This window comes from Diuraphis noxia, unplaced genomic scaffold (genome assembly GCF_037042655.1).
Source record: "Diuraphis noxia isolate RWA-SAM2 unplaced genomic scaffold, SU_Dnox_SAM2 contig0005, whole genome shotgun sequence".
NCBI classification, from domain to species: domain Eukaryota; kingdom Metazoa; phylum Arthropoda; class Insecta; order Hemiptera; family Aphididae; genus Diuraphis; species Diuraphis noxia.
This window is the reverse complement of record NW_028301715.1, coordinates 31022620-31039495: the sequence shown is the minus strand read 5'-3', so window position 1 is coordinate 31039495 and position 16876 is coordinate 31022620. Positions and strand designations below refer to the sequence as shown.

Here is a 16876-nt window from a genome sequence, read left to right as displayed (position 1 = left end):
ATTTTTTATAATTTAAATATTTTATCTGTTATTCTATTCACTATTTTTGTATTATGTGATTTCTGTGACCTACATGGCTACATGACGTTACCATATGTCGGCTGATGGTTATTGATGTTTTAAATTTTTGATGTCCATATTTTTATTGTTATCATGATAAATTAAATACGATAGGTATGTTAGCAATTTTGAGATACGCATTGTGTCTGTGACGTAGCATTTCACCAACCATCTGAGTGGTGGAACGGTGTGGAGTATTCAGCGGCGATAGTAATGGACTTGAGAAACGGTGTATTCACTATTCAGTATTCACTATAATCAAATACTATAAACGACAATACGGGACAGCTATGGTAAAAACTAGCGTCCAGTTCTTATCAGTTCCCCCCGAGAATGTAGTTGTGGTTGCCGTAATTTACCCCTAAAAAATAAATGTTATATGAAAAAAATGTTTATACCAACCAGTTATTACTGCATTATACTATTACTGCATTCGTTTCAATATATTTCCATCTTTTATTTTTTCATCTGTTGGATCTGGGAGTCGGTGACGAAACTGCTTTTGCATTGCTTCGACCTAATAATATTTCATCAAAAAATACAAGTACTACACCATATTTCAATCTAAAAAAATATTCATAAACAAAACATTTATAATATAGGTAATACTAATACTATAGGTATGTTTAACTTACAATCTTCTACTAGAACCCGTGTTCGGTACAAAATCTTCTGGTTTAAAATGGTTTGATACTATAATTTAAACTCAGATGTAAATGTTCAAAAGTTCTCATAACTTCATTTATTCTTGAATTGTTTGCAAACTTAACCCATTTTTGAGAACTGTAATTTGTAATATTATAAACTATAACAATTCTAGTGTATTATGATTTAAGAGTGATTTTTATAATAAACAGATACTTACATATGAACGTCTTTTGGAAATGAATGAAAAGACAATCTCTGTTGACCACTTAAATCATTTTTACAATGATTTACAGAGCATACTTTTTTGGACACCATTTTTAAGCAGTTAAAGGTAATACAAGTAATTACTACGCCGTTAATTTATGAATTTTGTTAATTGATAACAAATTAACAGTATACGTAATATACTAATATAGGTAGTAGCACAGAACAATAGTAGGTACCAGAGCCGGATTGGTCAGGCGAGTTACCGAGAAAATCTCGGTGGGCCGCTTAAAGTTTGGGCTGGTTGTGTGAGTGTGGGTGAAAATAAATTCATGTTTAAAATACGATTAACCACCTATGAGCTCGTAACAATTTTAGACGTAATTTAGGCCAGTGAGTATATGTAATTGGGCCGCTTAGAAGTTAAAATCTCGATGGGCCGATACACACCAATCCGACCCTGGTAGGTACTAATATGAATATATTACGTACGTTTGTACGAATGTATTATTATTGATATTCAAACTTCAAAAATGGTGGGAAGTATCATCATATTTTAAGGAGTAAAGTTAGGCAATTTAATGTCAATCTCGGGGGGAATTGATAAGACCGGTCGCCAGATTTTAGAGTAGTAAGTGTCCCATATTGTCGTATATAATATTTGCTATAATTCACTCGGTTGGGTTAGTAAATAGTTGGTCGGAGCTAGAAGTTAGATGCGCGATTTCTTTCAAAACCGTTATGTTGCAGCCACGGTTTAAGATATAAATTTAAACCGTATAATCATATATTGTTCTGTGGTATAATATAATATAATATTAAACCGTGGTTGCAGCTGACATACCTATTATATTTATCATGGTTATTTTAATCAAAATAATTTTTCATTAATAATGATATCATTCTTATCATAGTTTAAGTTATTTAGTTATAAACATATAAACTAATAACACTATTTACTAACTAGAGAGTTATTTTAATTTATAAGACCTTATTTTGTTTATTATACGTTTTCTTTTACCTTTCATATAATACATATTCAGTTACTAATTTAAAACTGCATTTCATATGGAGAAGACATCAGATACCATAATAAAGGAGCTATTCAACTCTTTGGAGCAGAAAGTACCTTATGTTCCTGAACCTGATGTTATGTCTTCTAAATCAATGGCCGATTCCATTAAGAAACATAAGCGACACGATAAATCAAAAAAACATAAAAAACATAAGAAAAAATCGAAGAAATCCAAAAAGAAAAAACATCATACAAGGTCCAATTCACCTGATGATTACATAGAGCTGAAACTTAAAATGGATAAGCTAGAAGAAGCCAAATCTGGTATGTCAGTGTCTTTAGATGTGGTCATGGAAACAATTGTGAGTACTGCCAATGAAAAAAGTGATGGTGTCAAGGACATAAAACACGATGAAAATGAGAACTGTCAACTAGATACAACTTTAATAGATGAAAATAAAGTACAAACACCTGAAAATTATTCAAATCAAACAAGTAAATAGTGATATCTAATGTTATATATTTACTTAACTTAGCGGTAAACCATTATAATTCTGTAAACACAATTTATTTTTCAAATTTTTAGAACCTAATACTACAGGACTAAATAATGGAAAAATCATAATTAAAGATTTAAAAGAGAGCCGGTTATACCATGAACTAGTTAATGAAGTTCAAGAAAAAGAACGACTTACAACTGAAAAATATGAAAATAGTGATCATAATATTTCATTACATGATTTAGATAAAAAAAAAAAAAAAGGTGAATGAATTGAAAAGATTAAGTATATATATAATAATGTTAAAACTAATATAAATAGTATTTTTAGAAAAGCATAAATCAAAAAAAAAAAAAAGATCACGGAGTAGAAATAGATCACGCACACCAAAACGACATAAAAAGTCTAGTCGGTCATGTTCAAATAGTAGTAAGGATAGGTAAGTGTTCTTTTTTTATGAGAAATTATTCCATATTATATAGTTTTGATAAACTTAATTCACATTCAATTTTCTCTTAGGAAATTTAACTGCATTTAATGTTTATTAAAGATATTTCTATTAAAATTAAATTTTTAAATATTTGTATTCATCATTGGTTTAGGTATTCAAGACATGATTTAAAAAATCATCAAACTAATTCAAAGAACCAAAGTGACTCTAACACCAAGTATAGGAACAATGATAGTGATATTAAATCAAAAGAAAAGAGCAAAAGTCGTAAAAGATCTATTACACCAGATAAGCATTCAAAATTAATTAGATGTTCAAGATCAAGAGATAGTAAAAAGTCAAAGAGATCAGAAGATTATAATAGAACAAGAAAAGAACCAATATCTAGAGAAATTTCTAGGTCTAGACATAGATCTCCTTCATGGTATTTTAACTAATTTAAATTATTTTTTATTTTTTAAATAATTACAAGCTTTTATTTTCAGTGAAAAAATAGATAAAAAAAAACTATTTAAAATTGCTCGTAAAAATGCCTTATCTCTAGTGCAACAAGGTGTATTACCAGTGGGAAGTGTAAAAAAAGAAAATGTAGCCAATGTACCCACCAAAACTGTAGATGAACTAACAGGTAATGCACATTCAAAGTATTTCCTTTTCACAAATATATTTTATTTTTCAATTTCATTTATTCAATGTGTGAAACTTAATTGACAATAAAAATATGCGCTAAATTAACATGATATGAGTTACATGAAAAAAAAAGAATTAACCCAGCAGTTATACTTTACATTTGATTATTTTTTTTTTTGGACTTTATTTAGGATCAAGTGTTAAAGTTAGCTCCATCTTCTCTTAAATCTCCTTTGGGGATTTCCAGGTATTTTGTTTGAACAAGTGCTGAGATTTATGGATAAGGTTGATTTACTAATTGTGAACGATAATGTTTATATATGATTGAGGATATTTCTCAGACAGTTTTGATTTGTACATCTGTGTGTATTATGTAGTTGGATACATGGAAATATGTCATACTTATTATGTGCAAGGTGATTGATTGGAATCTTTGTGTCCAGTTTAAATTTGACAATTAGGGTAGTTGATTTGTCGGTTGTGTACAATTTATATTGGAAGGAAGAGGAAATATTACTTTGTGGAACACCAGCTAGAATAGAGACAATTGTTAACATCTCAATGCCTACTTTTTTTACAAAGAATCGATTATTGATGTAGGGTTGGAACAAGAGAAAATAAGGAAAAGGAAGAACTTTTTTTCAAATTTATAAAGAAGGTAGCCCTAATCAAATTTTTAGGCAATATTAAGTGAGACTTCGGGAAATATTTATTTTTTTTGGCTTAACCCCCCCTCCCCCTATTGAAAATTATTGAACATTTTCTAAAACCTCTACTTCTTTTAATAAAATGGTTTAACCCTCCCCCTCCTAAAATTCTGTCAAAGCCTATGGGAAGATTATAATATTCTTTAAATTGTTAATAATTATAAGTAAAATTTTAAATTATGAAATATGAAAGTAACATAATAAATATTATATATGTTTCATACAGTTTGTTTGTTTAAGATTTTTGTCGTAAACTTTCAAAAAAGGATAAAGATCATGAAGATTCTTCTTATTCTTCTGATGATGACGAGTTCAAACAACCTTTTCACCATCCATTTTTGGTCAAGGAAAGACCTAATATAGTCATGAATATTAGAGTAAATAAACCTCAATTCAATTATATTTAAGTTTTTTCATTAAAATTCCATCATATCTTTAAACATTTAATTATAACCCATATTTTTAGAATGCAACTCAATTACCTACTAAATCCTTTCAAGAAAAAACTATTGGACAAGATATATTGAGACAACAGTTTCCTGTATCCAGTGGTCAAACTCATAGTTTAGCTCTTACTGAATGGATGCCCATAGGTCCTGAGGAATCTGCAAAATTAAATAAAATACTTAAACCTGATGAAGGAAACAAACTTCCTAACAAATCACATCATAATCATCATGCTCCAAAAGTTGCTGCCGTAAGATTCTATATAATTATTATAATTATTGTATGGTAAAATGTAAAATAATTGTCTCACTTAGGTGGAACCTGTTATTCAGCCTGTTTCTAGTCCAAACAATGCTATAGTACCTATGGATTATCAGTATGTGTCACCTGCTGTTGAAACTCCAGCAATCACACCTTATGTAAATAAAAATACTAAAATTACTTTACCAAGTGGCTGAATAGTCATTAAGCTAAAGGTATTAATTTTTGATGTTCTAGGCACATGGCAGCTATTCATTGTTGTCGTTTGAAACTGGACAATTCACTGGTCATACTGGTGCTAAAGTACTAACCCCTGCAGAACTATCTGCTGGATTTCAAACCTGGGTGAAAAAGGTAAAATGTATAGGAATATTATACTTTGATTTTTATTTATTTTTTTTAATATACAGTGGGTATAACATATTTTTGCACTATATATTTCTTTTCTACAAATTCGATGTTGACAATTTTCATTGGGCTTTCAACCACTTAGAACTACTACTTTAACTCTTAAAGTAGTATAAAACTAGAATGGTTATCAAAAAAAAAAAACTTTTGTGTTCAGTTTAAAAAATGACATTACATTTTGATATTATTGGATACACTCTGTTATGTTGTTTATCGAGTATCTACTCAATTCAGGCAAAATAAATTTAATAACATGTTTAGTTATTTAATTTGTAAGAAATAGTCTTGATGTAATATTTCAATTGTACAATTTAATCATTCTAAATGAAAGTTTTATACATTTTATATCAAGACATTTTCTTTTGAACCGTATGTTTGTTTAGCAATTGCTACATTGCTAAATAAACATGCATATTAAGTGCATGAAAGCCAAATGGAAATCTGTTACAGGCAGTATTACTTGTGTTTAACATATTTAAGCGCTATATCAACAACACCACAATCGAACGATGGTTCGTCTGCTGAACATTCACGGGATATCTGATGCAGCCCCTTGGTAATTTTAATAGATACTTGAATGTATGCACTTTAACAGTGGGTACATTTACAGTATTTAGTTAATTTTATTTTAAAATGGAAACAAAGATTTGAAAATACTTAACATGTATTTTTGTAAGTATTAAAATTAATAAATGAAAATACATCATTATATGGATTTTAATGATCATCCAGTTCTACACAGATATGTTTTACCGAAAACAATGCGGCTGTAAAAAAATTATCACAATATATACTATACAATTTTTTATAGTTGATTATTTAAAATTACTTATCTTAATTGATTACTACAATTAATTTTTAATTGTAGGACCAGCTAAAAAATTCTGCTCCTGTAAACAGTGGTATTGGGATTCATTTATTACAAAAAATGGGATGGAAACCAGGAGAAGGTCTTGGAAAGAATCAATCTGGATCTTTAGAACCACTTTTACTGGATGTAAAAATGGATAAAAGAGGTAAAAAATAATATCCTCAATATTGTTATTAAATATGCTTTATCTATCTATACTTATAGGACTGGTAGCTGAAGAAGAACTCCAAGGAAGCCGTATCAAGAGATTTGCAAAAAAAGCAACAGTGCTACCAGTGTTGTCACTGGAAGGTAAATTATCTCAATAGGATATGTTTATGAACAAACAATAAAATAATAACTTTATTTAATAAATATAATTCATTATTGTAGGAAAACATCCAGTTTCATTATTGAATGAATTTTGTGCAAAACGTAAGTGGGACATACCTAAGTTTAATACCCTTGATGAATCTGGCCCTAGTCATAGAAAAACATTTATCATGACAGTAAGTATTCAATAATCAAAATGTACATGAAAATATTTCACCAGTTTTATTTTATTTAGGTAGTTGTCAATGGAGTACAATACTGTTCATCAAGATGTCAAACAAAAAAATTGGCAAAAATGGAAGCTGCTAAAGAGTGTTTAAAAGAAATTGGATTGTTAAATACAACAAACGCATAATTTTTTAAATGTCAAAATAAAAAATACTGGTCTTAATTATTTTTATTGTTGCCTTGTATAAGACATATTTTTATAGTGTTGAAATGTAGGTTATTTTTTTTTCTAATAAATCATATTTTTGAATACTGTGAACATTTTAGATAAACATATTATAGAAGTAGCTATTTCCTTTTTTTTCTTCTTTAAATAGGGTAGTATTTTCTTTATTATTGATAAGTCATTGAAATAGAAAAATTCTATTAAAGTTGTTTTATAAATAAGCAATATAAATAATAGTTAAGAAAAAAAGTTTGCCAAATCATCTATTTGAAAATAATACAAAAATCTATTTTTTGATAAATTTTTCAAATGTATTATATTGCTATAAAACATTGTATTTTATATATGTATGTATAAATATGTTAAGTATTTAAATTTTAAATTAATGCAGATATATCTCTACATACAGTGTGGTCAAATAGTCGATTATTTTAATATTATTAGTAATTCTAGTTTGAAAAATTAAAATTTTATCACTATATACTTTAATGATAGTATATTCTTATAACTGTATACTATCAAATGTATTAATAATATATTTCTATCATCAATACTTTTAAAAAAAATTGTAAACAACACTTGAAAAACTTATTACAATCATTTTACAATTACAAATTATTATTATGCATACAATATTCAATATTAATGACAAGAAAATATTGTAAAAGGAGAAAGTTGTATGATGTTTAAATCATAAAGAAAATTTTTGCTCTAAGAATATATCATAAAAAAAAAACATTTTAAGTTATATATTTTGTAAAACAATGAAATATTTTTATTTATGTAATACATAAAATAAATGAACTTAAAACTTATCAATAAAATATAACATAAACAAGAAACAGGTAATCCCTAAAACTGTATGTGTATAAATATAACACAAATAAAATATGTAATTTTTGATTTAGACCAATTTTAATTTAGACTTCATAAACTGGTTGTAGATTTTTTTAAATTGACGTTTTGTATATGGCGGAGGAATTTTGTTTTTGATGTAATTTTCAGAATATGTTTTATACATATATTCCACACAAATGCTAGATTCAAACATTTGTTTCCTCACGTCCCCGGGGTTATTGGGCATGGATAAAACCTTAGGAATACTCTTTATGTATAGTAATACTTTTTCTTTTTCATCTAAAGACACATTTTCCAAACTAACATTGGTATCACTTTCAGGTTCGTATAAATTGTAGTCCTTATCTAACAGTTTTAAAGATTCTTTCATGAAATCTGTGATAGGTATCTGCTCGCTAATTACTTTTGCTTGAGTTAGTTGATTAGCTTTTAATGCAGTATCAGTATTAGAATACCAATTGTAACTGACTGGTTTCAAAACAGCATTGAGACGGTGTTCAGAAATACCCAATGTATTCATAAAAAACATTCGACACACCTTAACAGATTCCTTATTCATAGTCAAGTGGAATGTCAGACACCTCTCAAAATCACTTTCTAAATTTTCAACCATAATCAATTGTACTAATTCAGTGATTTTACAGTTCTGTTCAGTTACATTTTGTAACATTTGAAATTGATTGAAAATTTCTCTTCGTTGGGGGCCAGGTACAGAATAATAACATTTTAACTGACAATTAGGGTCACAATAAGGTGGAAGCATTTCACCATAACATTCTGTTAAGTCTTGATCATATATAATAGATTTTGGAGTTTCTGTAACAAAAACAGACATTGAAAATGTATCAATTACATGAGGAAAAAAAATACATTGGTTATTTTATCAAAAATAGGTACTACCTTCAACAATTTGCTTTTTATTGGCCCCAAATTCAAGGTGTTTGGATTCTTCAATTTTATGCGTTTCAGATTCTTCAATTATTTTTGAATTAGTTGTATTTGTTTCAAATCCTATTTCAGTTGCATTACATTCATCTACAATAAAAAATAAATATTAAATTGTAAAAGCATTTTAGAAATTGTCATAAGTAAATTACCTTTTACATTAATGTTTGAATCATATAAAGGATGTACTCCAATCATATTTTCATCATTTAACATACCCAAATAAACATATTCTAAATCTATTTCATTAGTATTTGAAATTTTATTTAATGCTTCTTTATCTAAAATTATCAAAATAAGTTAACAAATTCAATGTTTATATAATTTTATTTATAATAAAACTATGTTGTAAGGTTATGAGTCAACGATTCCAAAAATACAAACTATTTATAAATTCACAAAATTGTATATACAGTAAAACCTCTCTATAACGGACCCTCTATTAAACGGAATCCTCCTAATAATGGAAAATGTCAATAGTCTCCGTGCAAATAATATATGCAATTTCTATCTCTCTATGACGGAAAACTCTTTCTAACGGAAAAATGTTTGGTCCCATGCGATTCCGTTTTAGAGAGGTTTCACTGTACCCAGTATACCTAAGTCAGGATCAAAACTAATACATTGACAATTATAATGGAATAGGTAAAAGAAATAGTAATCAAATTAAATATATAATTTTAAGAACAATTATTTTCAATTTTAATTTTATAAATTGAATAATTTGAATTTATAGATCATTTGTCAGACTTGAAAAATGTGCTCGGATAAAAATTAGGAGCAGTAACCATAGAACAAAAAATGTTACTCAAATCATGTCCAATAATTTTTTATATACAAATTTTTGTCTGGGGTTCATTTTATGTTTTTAAAGTAAATGATACATATAAATTTAGAAAGAAAAATGATTAAAATAAGTGTGTTAATAATTAGGTACCATAAAATAATAAATTTGTCTTTATTGATTCTACAGACATATTTTTCAAACCATTTTTATTTCTATTAAATTCCAATACAGCTGTATTATCTTAATATATTAACAATTAACAAAAATTATATTATTATAAACAAATTCAATTATGAAAATCATTCAATAATTGGAAGTCTATGTGTAAAATCCAATTAATATTATTTCATTAGTTTCGGAACACATTTCAGCATAAGAATCATATTGCAGCAGAATTCTTAAAATAAACCATTTTTTTTTAACAAAATATAATACTAAGTTATACTTTTTCAGAGAATATAAACGTACAATTCACCTAGTCTGATCGATTCCATTTTTAGATTCTGAGCGGAGCAATGAATGTATTGATTTTACCATGATGTTTTCCAATCATCGTACCATCACGTTTTGGGGCAGTAAAAATGCTTTGATTTTTGACTTCAGTACCTCGTTCGATCAGAAAGTGAATCTAGTTGGTACTTTGGGGGGTCAAAAACAAACTAAAAATGAAGGGAAAACGGGAAATTTTACATACAATCATTTTTCGACAAAATCGATTTTGGTTTTTCATGTAACTTTAAAACAAATGACCATAGATAAATGAAATTTTCACCGAATTTGTATATAAGTATATTCTATCCATCATGCAATTTTCAAAAAATTTCGACTTAAGTGAACTATTTATAGGTATATACAATTTTCGATTATTATTAGTTTTTTTAAAAATTAATATCGATAAAAATGTATTTATTATGGGTAAAAAAGTTTGAAAATGTAATACAAGACACTTCTAATATATTATTACAATAGCAGTTGAAAAATAAAAGAAATTCATAGTCACAATTTTTTTTTATAAGCATTCAAAGTTTTGAATTTTGACAAAATACGTAAAAATCGCCTTACCGTAACCTGATACACAATAGCACAATAATATGTCATACATATACGTATGTATGTATTAAAATACTTTATTAGTATATTAGTACTTTATTAAATATTTTCATTATGTTTAATCAAAGGTACACTGTTACAAAGTTATCGACTTATATTGACTGTAAGTGCTGTTGAGTATCGTTATTTTATCGTTGGGAAAAAAATATATAATTAATAATATTTTATAATATTATTTTTTATTTTTTTTATTAGTAGGCAGGACTTATAATCTTTTTTTCATGGGACCCAACTTACCTAATACCTACTACCTTTTTTTCTCGGGACTCAATTTACCAATTCCTAATACAACTGCCTATTTTATATGTGTAAAAAGTTTCTTACTTTACACAATGATTTATCTATTTAAAAATTTTAATTTTAATGTTTGATTTATACATAAATGTGTAACTTTTTGTGTAAAGACGATAGATATATCAGAATTGCAATAAACTGTATAGTTTTTTAAAAATATTAAAAATTCTAATAGATAATGCCCAGTTGTGCAGCAATAAGTGATAGCTACAGTTAAAGGAATAGATACATAACAAAAATGTATTTTGTAAGATTTTAAATATTTTAAAGAATTTGAACACTTTTTATCATCAATGTCTTTAAAGTAGTATAAAATACATTCAACAAAAATTTTAAACTATACTCTAAAGGTAAGTAAATTACTATGTGAAACAACTAGTTTTTACCTGTATAAATTTTATTGGCCCACATATTTATTAAGTTTATCTTAACTTATTAAATAATACAGGCCAAGTTACTGAGGGTTATTTCTTTAATAAGTATGTCCAAATATATCTATCTAATATTTATCAACTGCTGTTATATCATCTAATGAGCAACCTAGCAATGAATTTTCAAGTGATAAAATGTAATGAAAAAACCAAAAAAAAAATTGAAAATTGAAAATGTCTATTAACAACTCAAAACAATCAAAATATTTTCAAGATTGTATCACACATCGAAAATGGTAAAATTATCATTTTATACTAAGCACCAACTAGATTCACTTTCCTACCAAAAAGATGCCAAATTGTAAACTAAAGCATTTAAATTGTCCAAAAGGTAACCAAAAAAACACTGATAGTAAAATCAGTATATTCATGATTCATCGCTCAGAATGTAAAATACGAAAATTCAAATTTAAAAAACTGCATTCTTTAAGAAAAAAAGGGAGATGAGTATGTTTGGGGAATATCGAGCATATTTATTTTTGTTAGATATTAATTATTTTTTGTAAAAAATTGTAATTATAATTAACAAGTTACCTTTTAAACTATTATTTGTATCACATGTAGGTTGAACTTCCATTACACTTGCATTCATATTAACATCATTTAATATATCCAAATAGACATATTCTAAATCCATATCATTATTATTTATATTTCCACTTATGATCTCTCTTTCTGAAATTTGTTATAGTATGTTAATTTTTTTAAGCATTATCAACTTATTTTAAAAATATGGCATCATAAAATAAAAGAACACAATTTTAAACATAATAATATAGGTTGATATTTTTGAAGCATTAAAAATAATAATTTTCTCAAACTACAAGAGAAATATACAATTATACAATTATAAATACGTAGCAATTTATTATTTAATAATATACAGTGTCCCAAAAATTCCATATCACTCTTAGTATATTCATGGCAAATCAATACATTAAATACAGTATTTTTTTTTCAACAATTAGGAAATTCTAATTGAATGGCATAAGATTAATCTTTTTTTGAATTCAAACATTTTTAAAATTTTTATATAGCTATTTTAAATCATGTTTTTCTAGTTATTTTAAAAATATACTGAAATTGAGTGAAACGACTGGATTAAATTATTGTAAATAAAGTTACTAAACATTGCCAATTGCCTGATTTAATAAATCTCAATTGGAACATGGACTTTAAATGACAATCTACTTTGTATTGAGAACTTTTCTACTTTACCAGACAGTCAACCATTTAATGAAATTTTTTTGAGGCACCAATGATGTTGGTTAAATCAAAATGTAGCAAGTTTTAAAGTATAACAAATAGTTACTCCCTACTTCTTTTATTTCCAGTGACTATACTAAATGAATTTATATCTTCTCAGTTCATGATTACATTAACACGCTTAAATGTTACTCTCGCAAAAATTAAGTTGCAAAATTATCAAATTGAGCAAGTATCAGATCACTTTTAAAAACCATTGGTCGAAATTATATCAATAGATTAATGTTTTAATTTTGGAAACAGTTAAAATTGAGTATTCTTCATGTTATAATGCTGAAAATACACTTTTACAAGGTCCTACAAATAATTTGATATTTACAGATTTTCATGCACCAAAAATTTGATTCTTATATGCCATTTAATTCAAATGTTCTTACTTATTACTGTAAAACAAACTGAATTTCAAGATATTTACAATCAGACGATACGTGACAAACTATATTGTATGATTCAACTTCAATTTTAAAAGTGGTGGTATGATAATAAATTTTGTTTAAATATACAACACATATTTTTATACTGAAAAATTAATACTTATTGTAAAAACTCTTTAAAAAATTAGGTAAAACTATAGCCAACACTCTCAATACTTCTAAATAATAATGAAAATAAATAATGCATAAGTACGATTTAATGATATTAAATTCTTAATCAAATTTTTGAATTTAAAATATAAAAATTTAAAAATCATGTTTACCTTTTGCAATTTCTTTTTCAAATGATTCTAGATATTGTTTTGTTAAACTTAATGTAGTCTTCTCTTTAGATTGAAATTCTTTAATGTCATTGGAATCATTTAAAATTTCTTCAACATTTGATTTATTGCATTTTGTTGAGGTATTTAGTGATTGTAGCATTTGAGTTATCTTCTCTTTAGATTCAAATTCTTTAATATCATTGACATCATTTAAAATTTCCTCACTATTTGATTTATTGCATTTTGTTGAGGAATTTAATAATTGTTTTTCTAATGAATAGTTTTATTGAATAATATAATATTAAATCAATACATATTATTACACATTATTCATTAAAATGTCATGTTGTACTTTTTAGAAATACATAAGATTATAAATAGATTATCTTCATCTTACCTTTATCACTCTTGTTTTTTACAGTTGATTTGGAAAGGGTTGATGTTTCAAGTATTTTATCATATTTTTTTAGTTGTTGATCTATTTTATCTTCTATTGAGTTTAACAAAATAGTTCTTTCATCAATACTTTTTTTTTTTTTTTCTTTGACTAACAAAGTATTTTTGTCTACAATATTAAATTCTAGCCTATTAAAATCACATAGATTTATTTTATCATTAAAAGATGTTTTGAGCTGTCTACTGTTGTAATCTTCATGGTTAAACAAGTTCTACAAAATATATGTAAAAAGCATATTATGTTTCAAACTAGGTACTGACTGGGAATTTATCTTATAGCCGGCAAACAAAAATCCAGTAAAAAAAAGTTAGGTTTATTTATTAAAAATATTTATTTAGAAGTATACATTTTTCAACTTAAATCAATATTATAGGTACAATAAAAATTAAAATACAACACAAGATATGACATTATAATTTTTTATCAATGTAATAACCAATATAATTTAAATGCCAATTTTTTGTATTAAGTTTAATATGCACTGCATGCGACTTAAGGAGTTGTAATGATTTTTTTATACGTAATCATAAACAGACGCTCAGTGCGTTTCCACAGATTGAGCGTACAACCGTGCCTCACCAAGTCAAGAAGTATGATTTGTTGAACTTAAAAATGAAATATTAAATCCTACCCTATATCTTTTTTTACTCTCGGATCCCAACCTCTTGTCTTCTGTTCTATGTATCATATAAAAGTATAATATTGCGTACATAAACATACAAATAACTAATAAATAAATAGGACTTTTTTTACCGGACTTTTGTTCTTAGATTCAAACTGAACACACACTCAATATACATACTTTAGGTTTTATAGATGGGACGGCAAACTTATGAAGTTGATAAGTATTGGCAATCTTTGTAATATAATAACTTTCAAAATGATCAGAGCATATTCGATTAGTTTTTAATGGTTTCCAATAGGGTAATCCAATAATATTTAACCATTTTTTAAGTAGAAACTTGTTTTCAAGTGGAAATCTAAAAACAAAATAATATAGAATACATTTCAAGGTAATTTTAGTATATATTGCATTCAATTAAATTCAGTATACTAGAATTTTCTTATTCTTAAGTACCAAAATATGTGAAATATATTTAAATGAAAATATATAAATACTGGGTATTTATTCTTCACTCAAGACCAGTACCCTAACTATAAAACTAAGTGAATTATTTACTATTGTAAGTTTCAGTATCTAGATTCTAAATAGGCACAATTGATTGATAACTATTAATAAAATATTACTTTGATGCTGTATTATGTATCCCAAGTATTTTGTAATCTTACATATAACTTAAAAATAAAAAAATAAATGAGTTATTATTATTTATTAACACATATACTGTAATATTTATTTTTTGTTTTGGGCACATTAGTAATTACACTATAAAAAGTTAAAACAGTTAATATTTACACCCTCAACTATCCTAGTTCAGCCACTGATTGTAAACATTTTTATGCTTAACTGCTTGTACTTTTATAATGTTTGTATTTTTTTTTTTAAATTATACAAAATAATTTATCTTTTATTAACTTACTTGAAAAATAATGTATTTTTGCCATTTTTTAAAGATGTTTTCTTACAGCCTTGAATTACACATATATAAACTGATGTTAATTTCTTAGGTAACCCTGTTTATAAATCATATTTTCAATAATTACAATAAAAAATTTAAATTAATAATTTAAATTAATGAGTAATAAAGTTTACTCACTTTTAACATCATTAACAAGTTTTTTTTGTTTCCTTGTAAACCTTGTATACTCATATGATTGTAAATAAAGAGTCGGTACAATATAATTGTTTTTTAATATAGTTTGCTTATAAAGCTTGCCATCTCTCCTTTCCATATTAGAAATAAAATCATCGGCCTTAAAATGTATTGAACATATCTTTGACATAGGATTAAACGTACCATTGTGTCCACATAATCTCCACCAAATTTCACACAGACTTCTATTATCTCTGGGAAAGTTGATGAAAAATAATTTATCGAACTGGTTTCTTGCATTTGCATTACACAAGACAACAGCACATTTACTGTCATACTGATAGGTCTGAGAAAAATAAAAACAATATCATTATTATATTTGCGAAAAATTGAAAGTTTTAACAAAACAACTATACAAACATTTCTATAACTCGTTACATTTGAAGACAACGACACAGCATCAAATTCATTTTCTGAAGGGGACGACGGCGAATCTTGGTCAAATGATCTCAGGGCTCGGTTTGTTTTCTAAATAAAACATAAATCATACGACTGCCATAATTAACACTTGGGGTTCACAACGCCGTACAAAAATTTGAATAAAAAAAACGGTCTTACTCTTTCGAATGAAACGCTTTTGAGCGGACGTTCATCACATGGATCATCACTGACGTCACTCAATTTCATGTCTGTGGTGTTAGGTGTATCGAAGTCGATGTCCGAATAATTTACATCACTCGTTGAAGAAACGTCGCTTGAATCGGTATCCGTCATAGTGATTGTTTAATAATAATCCTTAATAATATCCGTTAGGCCTCAAGCACGCCGGTCCAGACACGTGGACAATGGACAGAAATCATTTATCGAATAGCGCACAACGATTCACTGTTGTCTGAGTCTCAAACCACTGAATCGGACGAGGGAATGAAAGACATCTTAGTGAGAAGTGACGATGGTTGACATTGTTGACTACAAAATCGTCAAAAACCAATAATATCATTTGGCGAAAAAATTAATACATGGATGATTAATACCCAAACATTATTATTTATCATATTTACGTTTAAAATGTATAATATATAATATGATAAATATCAGACCGACGTTATGGTTGGTTGTGATAAAAAGTTATAAATAGAAAATACAAAACGTATAATACGACATGGCTCTGACAACAATGATTATACATGTTACATGTATTTATACGATGTACGACTATACCACAGATTATATAAAATTATATAAAATTATATAATCTGTGACTATACTCTATACTACCCTCCTAGTGGAACAAGTGTAAATAAATAAAAGACTAATTGACGTGTATTGTGTATAGTAGATTATTTATTAGTAAAGGTAAGTGCCAAATTTCAAAATTTGAGGTTATTTCATATTCAGCATAATTGCA

General features: G+C 26.6%; 2 protein-coding genes and 1 pseudogene across 6 annotated transcripts; 1 reads left to right on the top strand and 2 right to left on the bottom strand.

The window, feature by feature from the left end:
• Positions 1 to 484: 484 nt before the first annotated feature.
• Positions 485 to 1656, bottom strand: LOC149055186 (uncharacterized; annotated as a pseudogene). Its single transcript, XR_016191855.1, has 3 exons — positions 926 to 1656; positions 696 to 843; positions 485 to 624 (listed from the first exon to the last, which is right to left on the bottom strand). The product of XR_016191855.1 is annotated as an uncharacterized LOC149055186 (transcript).
• A 182-nt stretch (positions 1657 to 1838) lies between these two features.
• Positions 1839 to 7001, top strand: Son (Son RNA binding protein). Of its 4 annotated transcripts, none has more exons than XM_089228131.1 (13): positions 1839 to 2422; positions 2514 to 2690; positions 2749 to 2866; positions 3030 to 3302; positions 3364 to 3506; positions 4456 to 4592; positions 4682 to 4912; positions 4977 to 5081; positions 5161 to 5277; positions 6200 to 6347; positions 6407 to 6493; positions 6575 to 6690; positions 6735 to 6908. In XM_089228131.1, exons 1-13 carry the CDS (start codon positions 1981 to 1983, stop codon positions 6747 to 6749), a joined length of 2109 nt encoding a protein of 702 aa, XP_089084257.1. In that variant the 5' UTR covers positions 1839 to 1980; the 3' UTR covers positions 6750 to 6908. The 4 variants fall into 4 exon arrangements, with proteins under 4 accessions (XP_089084257.1, XP_089084258.1, XP_089084256.1 ...); XM_089228130.1 differs by having other exon boundaries at positions 1840 to 2422; positions 2758 to 2866; positions 6750 to 7001; XM_089228129.1 differs by having other exon boundaries at positions 1840 to 2422; positions 6750 to 7001.
• A 703-nt stretch (positions 7002 to 7704) lies between these two features.
• On the bottom strand, positions 7705 to 16529 carry LOC107165288 (uncharacterized). The gene is made up of 11 exons (XM_089228128.1): positions 16087 to 16529; positions 15889 to 15996; positions 15472 to 15814; positions 15295 to 15388; positions 14556 to 14733; positions 13694 to 13964; positions 13297 to 13566; positions 11868 to 12008; positions 8864 to 8992; positions 8667 to 8801; positions 7705 to 8582 (listed from the first exon to the last, which is right to left on the bottom strand). Exons 1-11 carry the CDS (start codon positions 16240 to 16242, stop codon positions 7813 to 7815), a joined length of 2595 nt encoding a protein of 864 aa, XP_089084254.1. The 5' UTR covers positions 16243 to 16529; the 3' UTR covers positions 7705 to 7812.
• Between the last annotated feature and the right edge of the window lie 347 nt (positions 16530 to 16876).

Coding starts and splice junctions, on each gene's coding strand:
- Son (XM_089228129.1), top strand. CDS start 1,981: ATGGAGAAGACATCAGATACCATAATAAAGGAGCTATTCAACTCTTTG. Junction 5,082..5,160: donor CTCCAGCAATCACACCTTAT/GTAAATAAAAAT, acceptor TTGATGTTCTAG/GCACATGGCAGCTATTCATT. Junction 5,278..6,199: donor TTCAAACCTGGGTGAAAAAG/GTAAAATGTATA, acceptor TTTTAATTGTAG/GACCAGCTAAAAAATTCTGC.
- LOC107165288 (XM_089228128.1), bottom strand. CDS start 16,242: ATGACGGATACCGATTCAAGCGACGTTTCTTCAACGAGTGATGTAAAT. Junction 13,965..14,555: donor TCCCATCTATAAAACCTAAA/GTATGTATATTG, acceptor TATATTTTGTAG/AACTTGTTTAACCATGAAGA. Junction 8,583..8,666: donor TAAAAAGCAAATTGTTGAAG/GTAGTACCTATT, acceptor TTTTTGTTACAG/AAACTCCAAAATCTATTATA.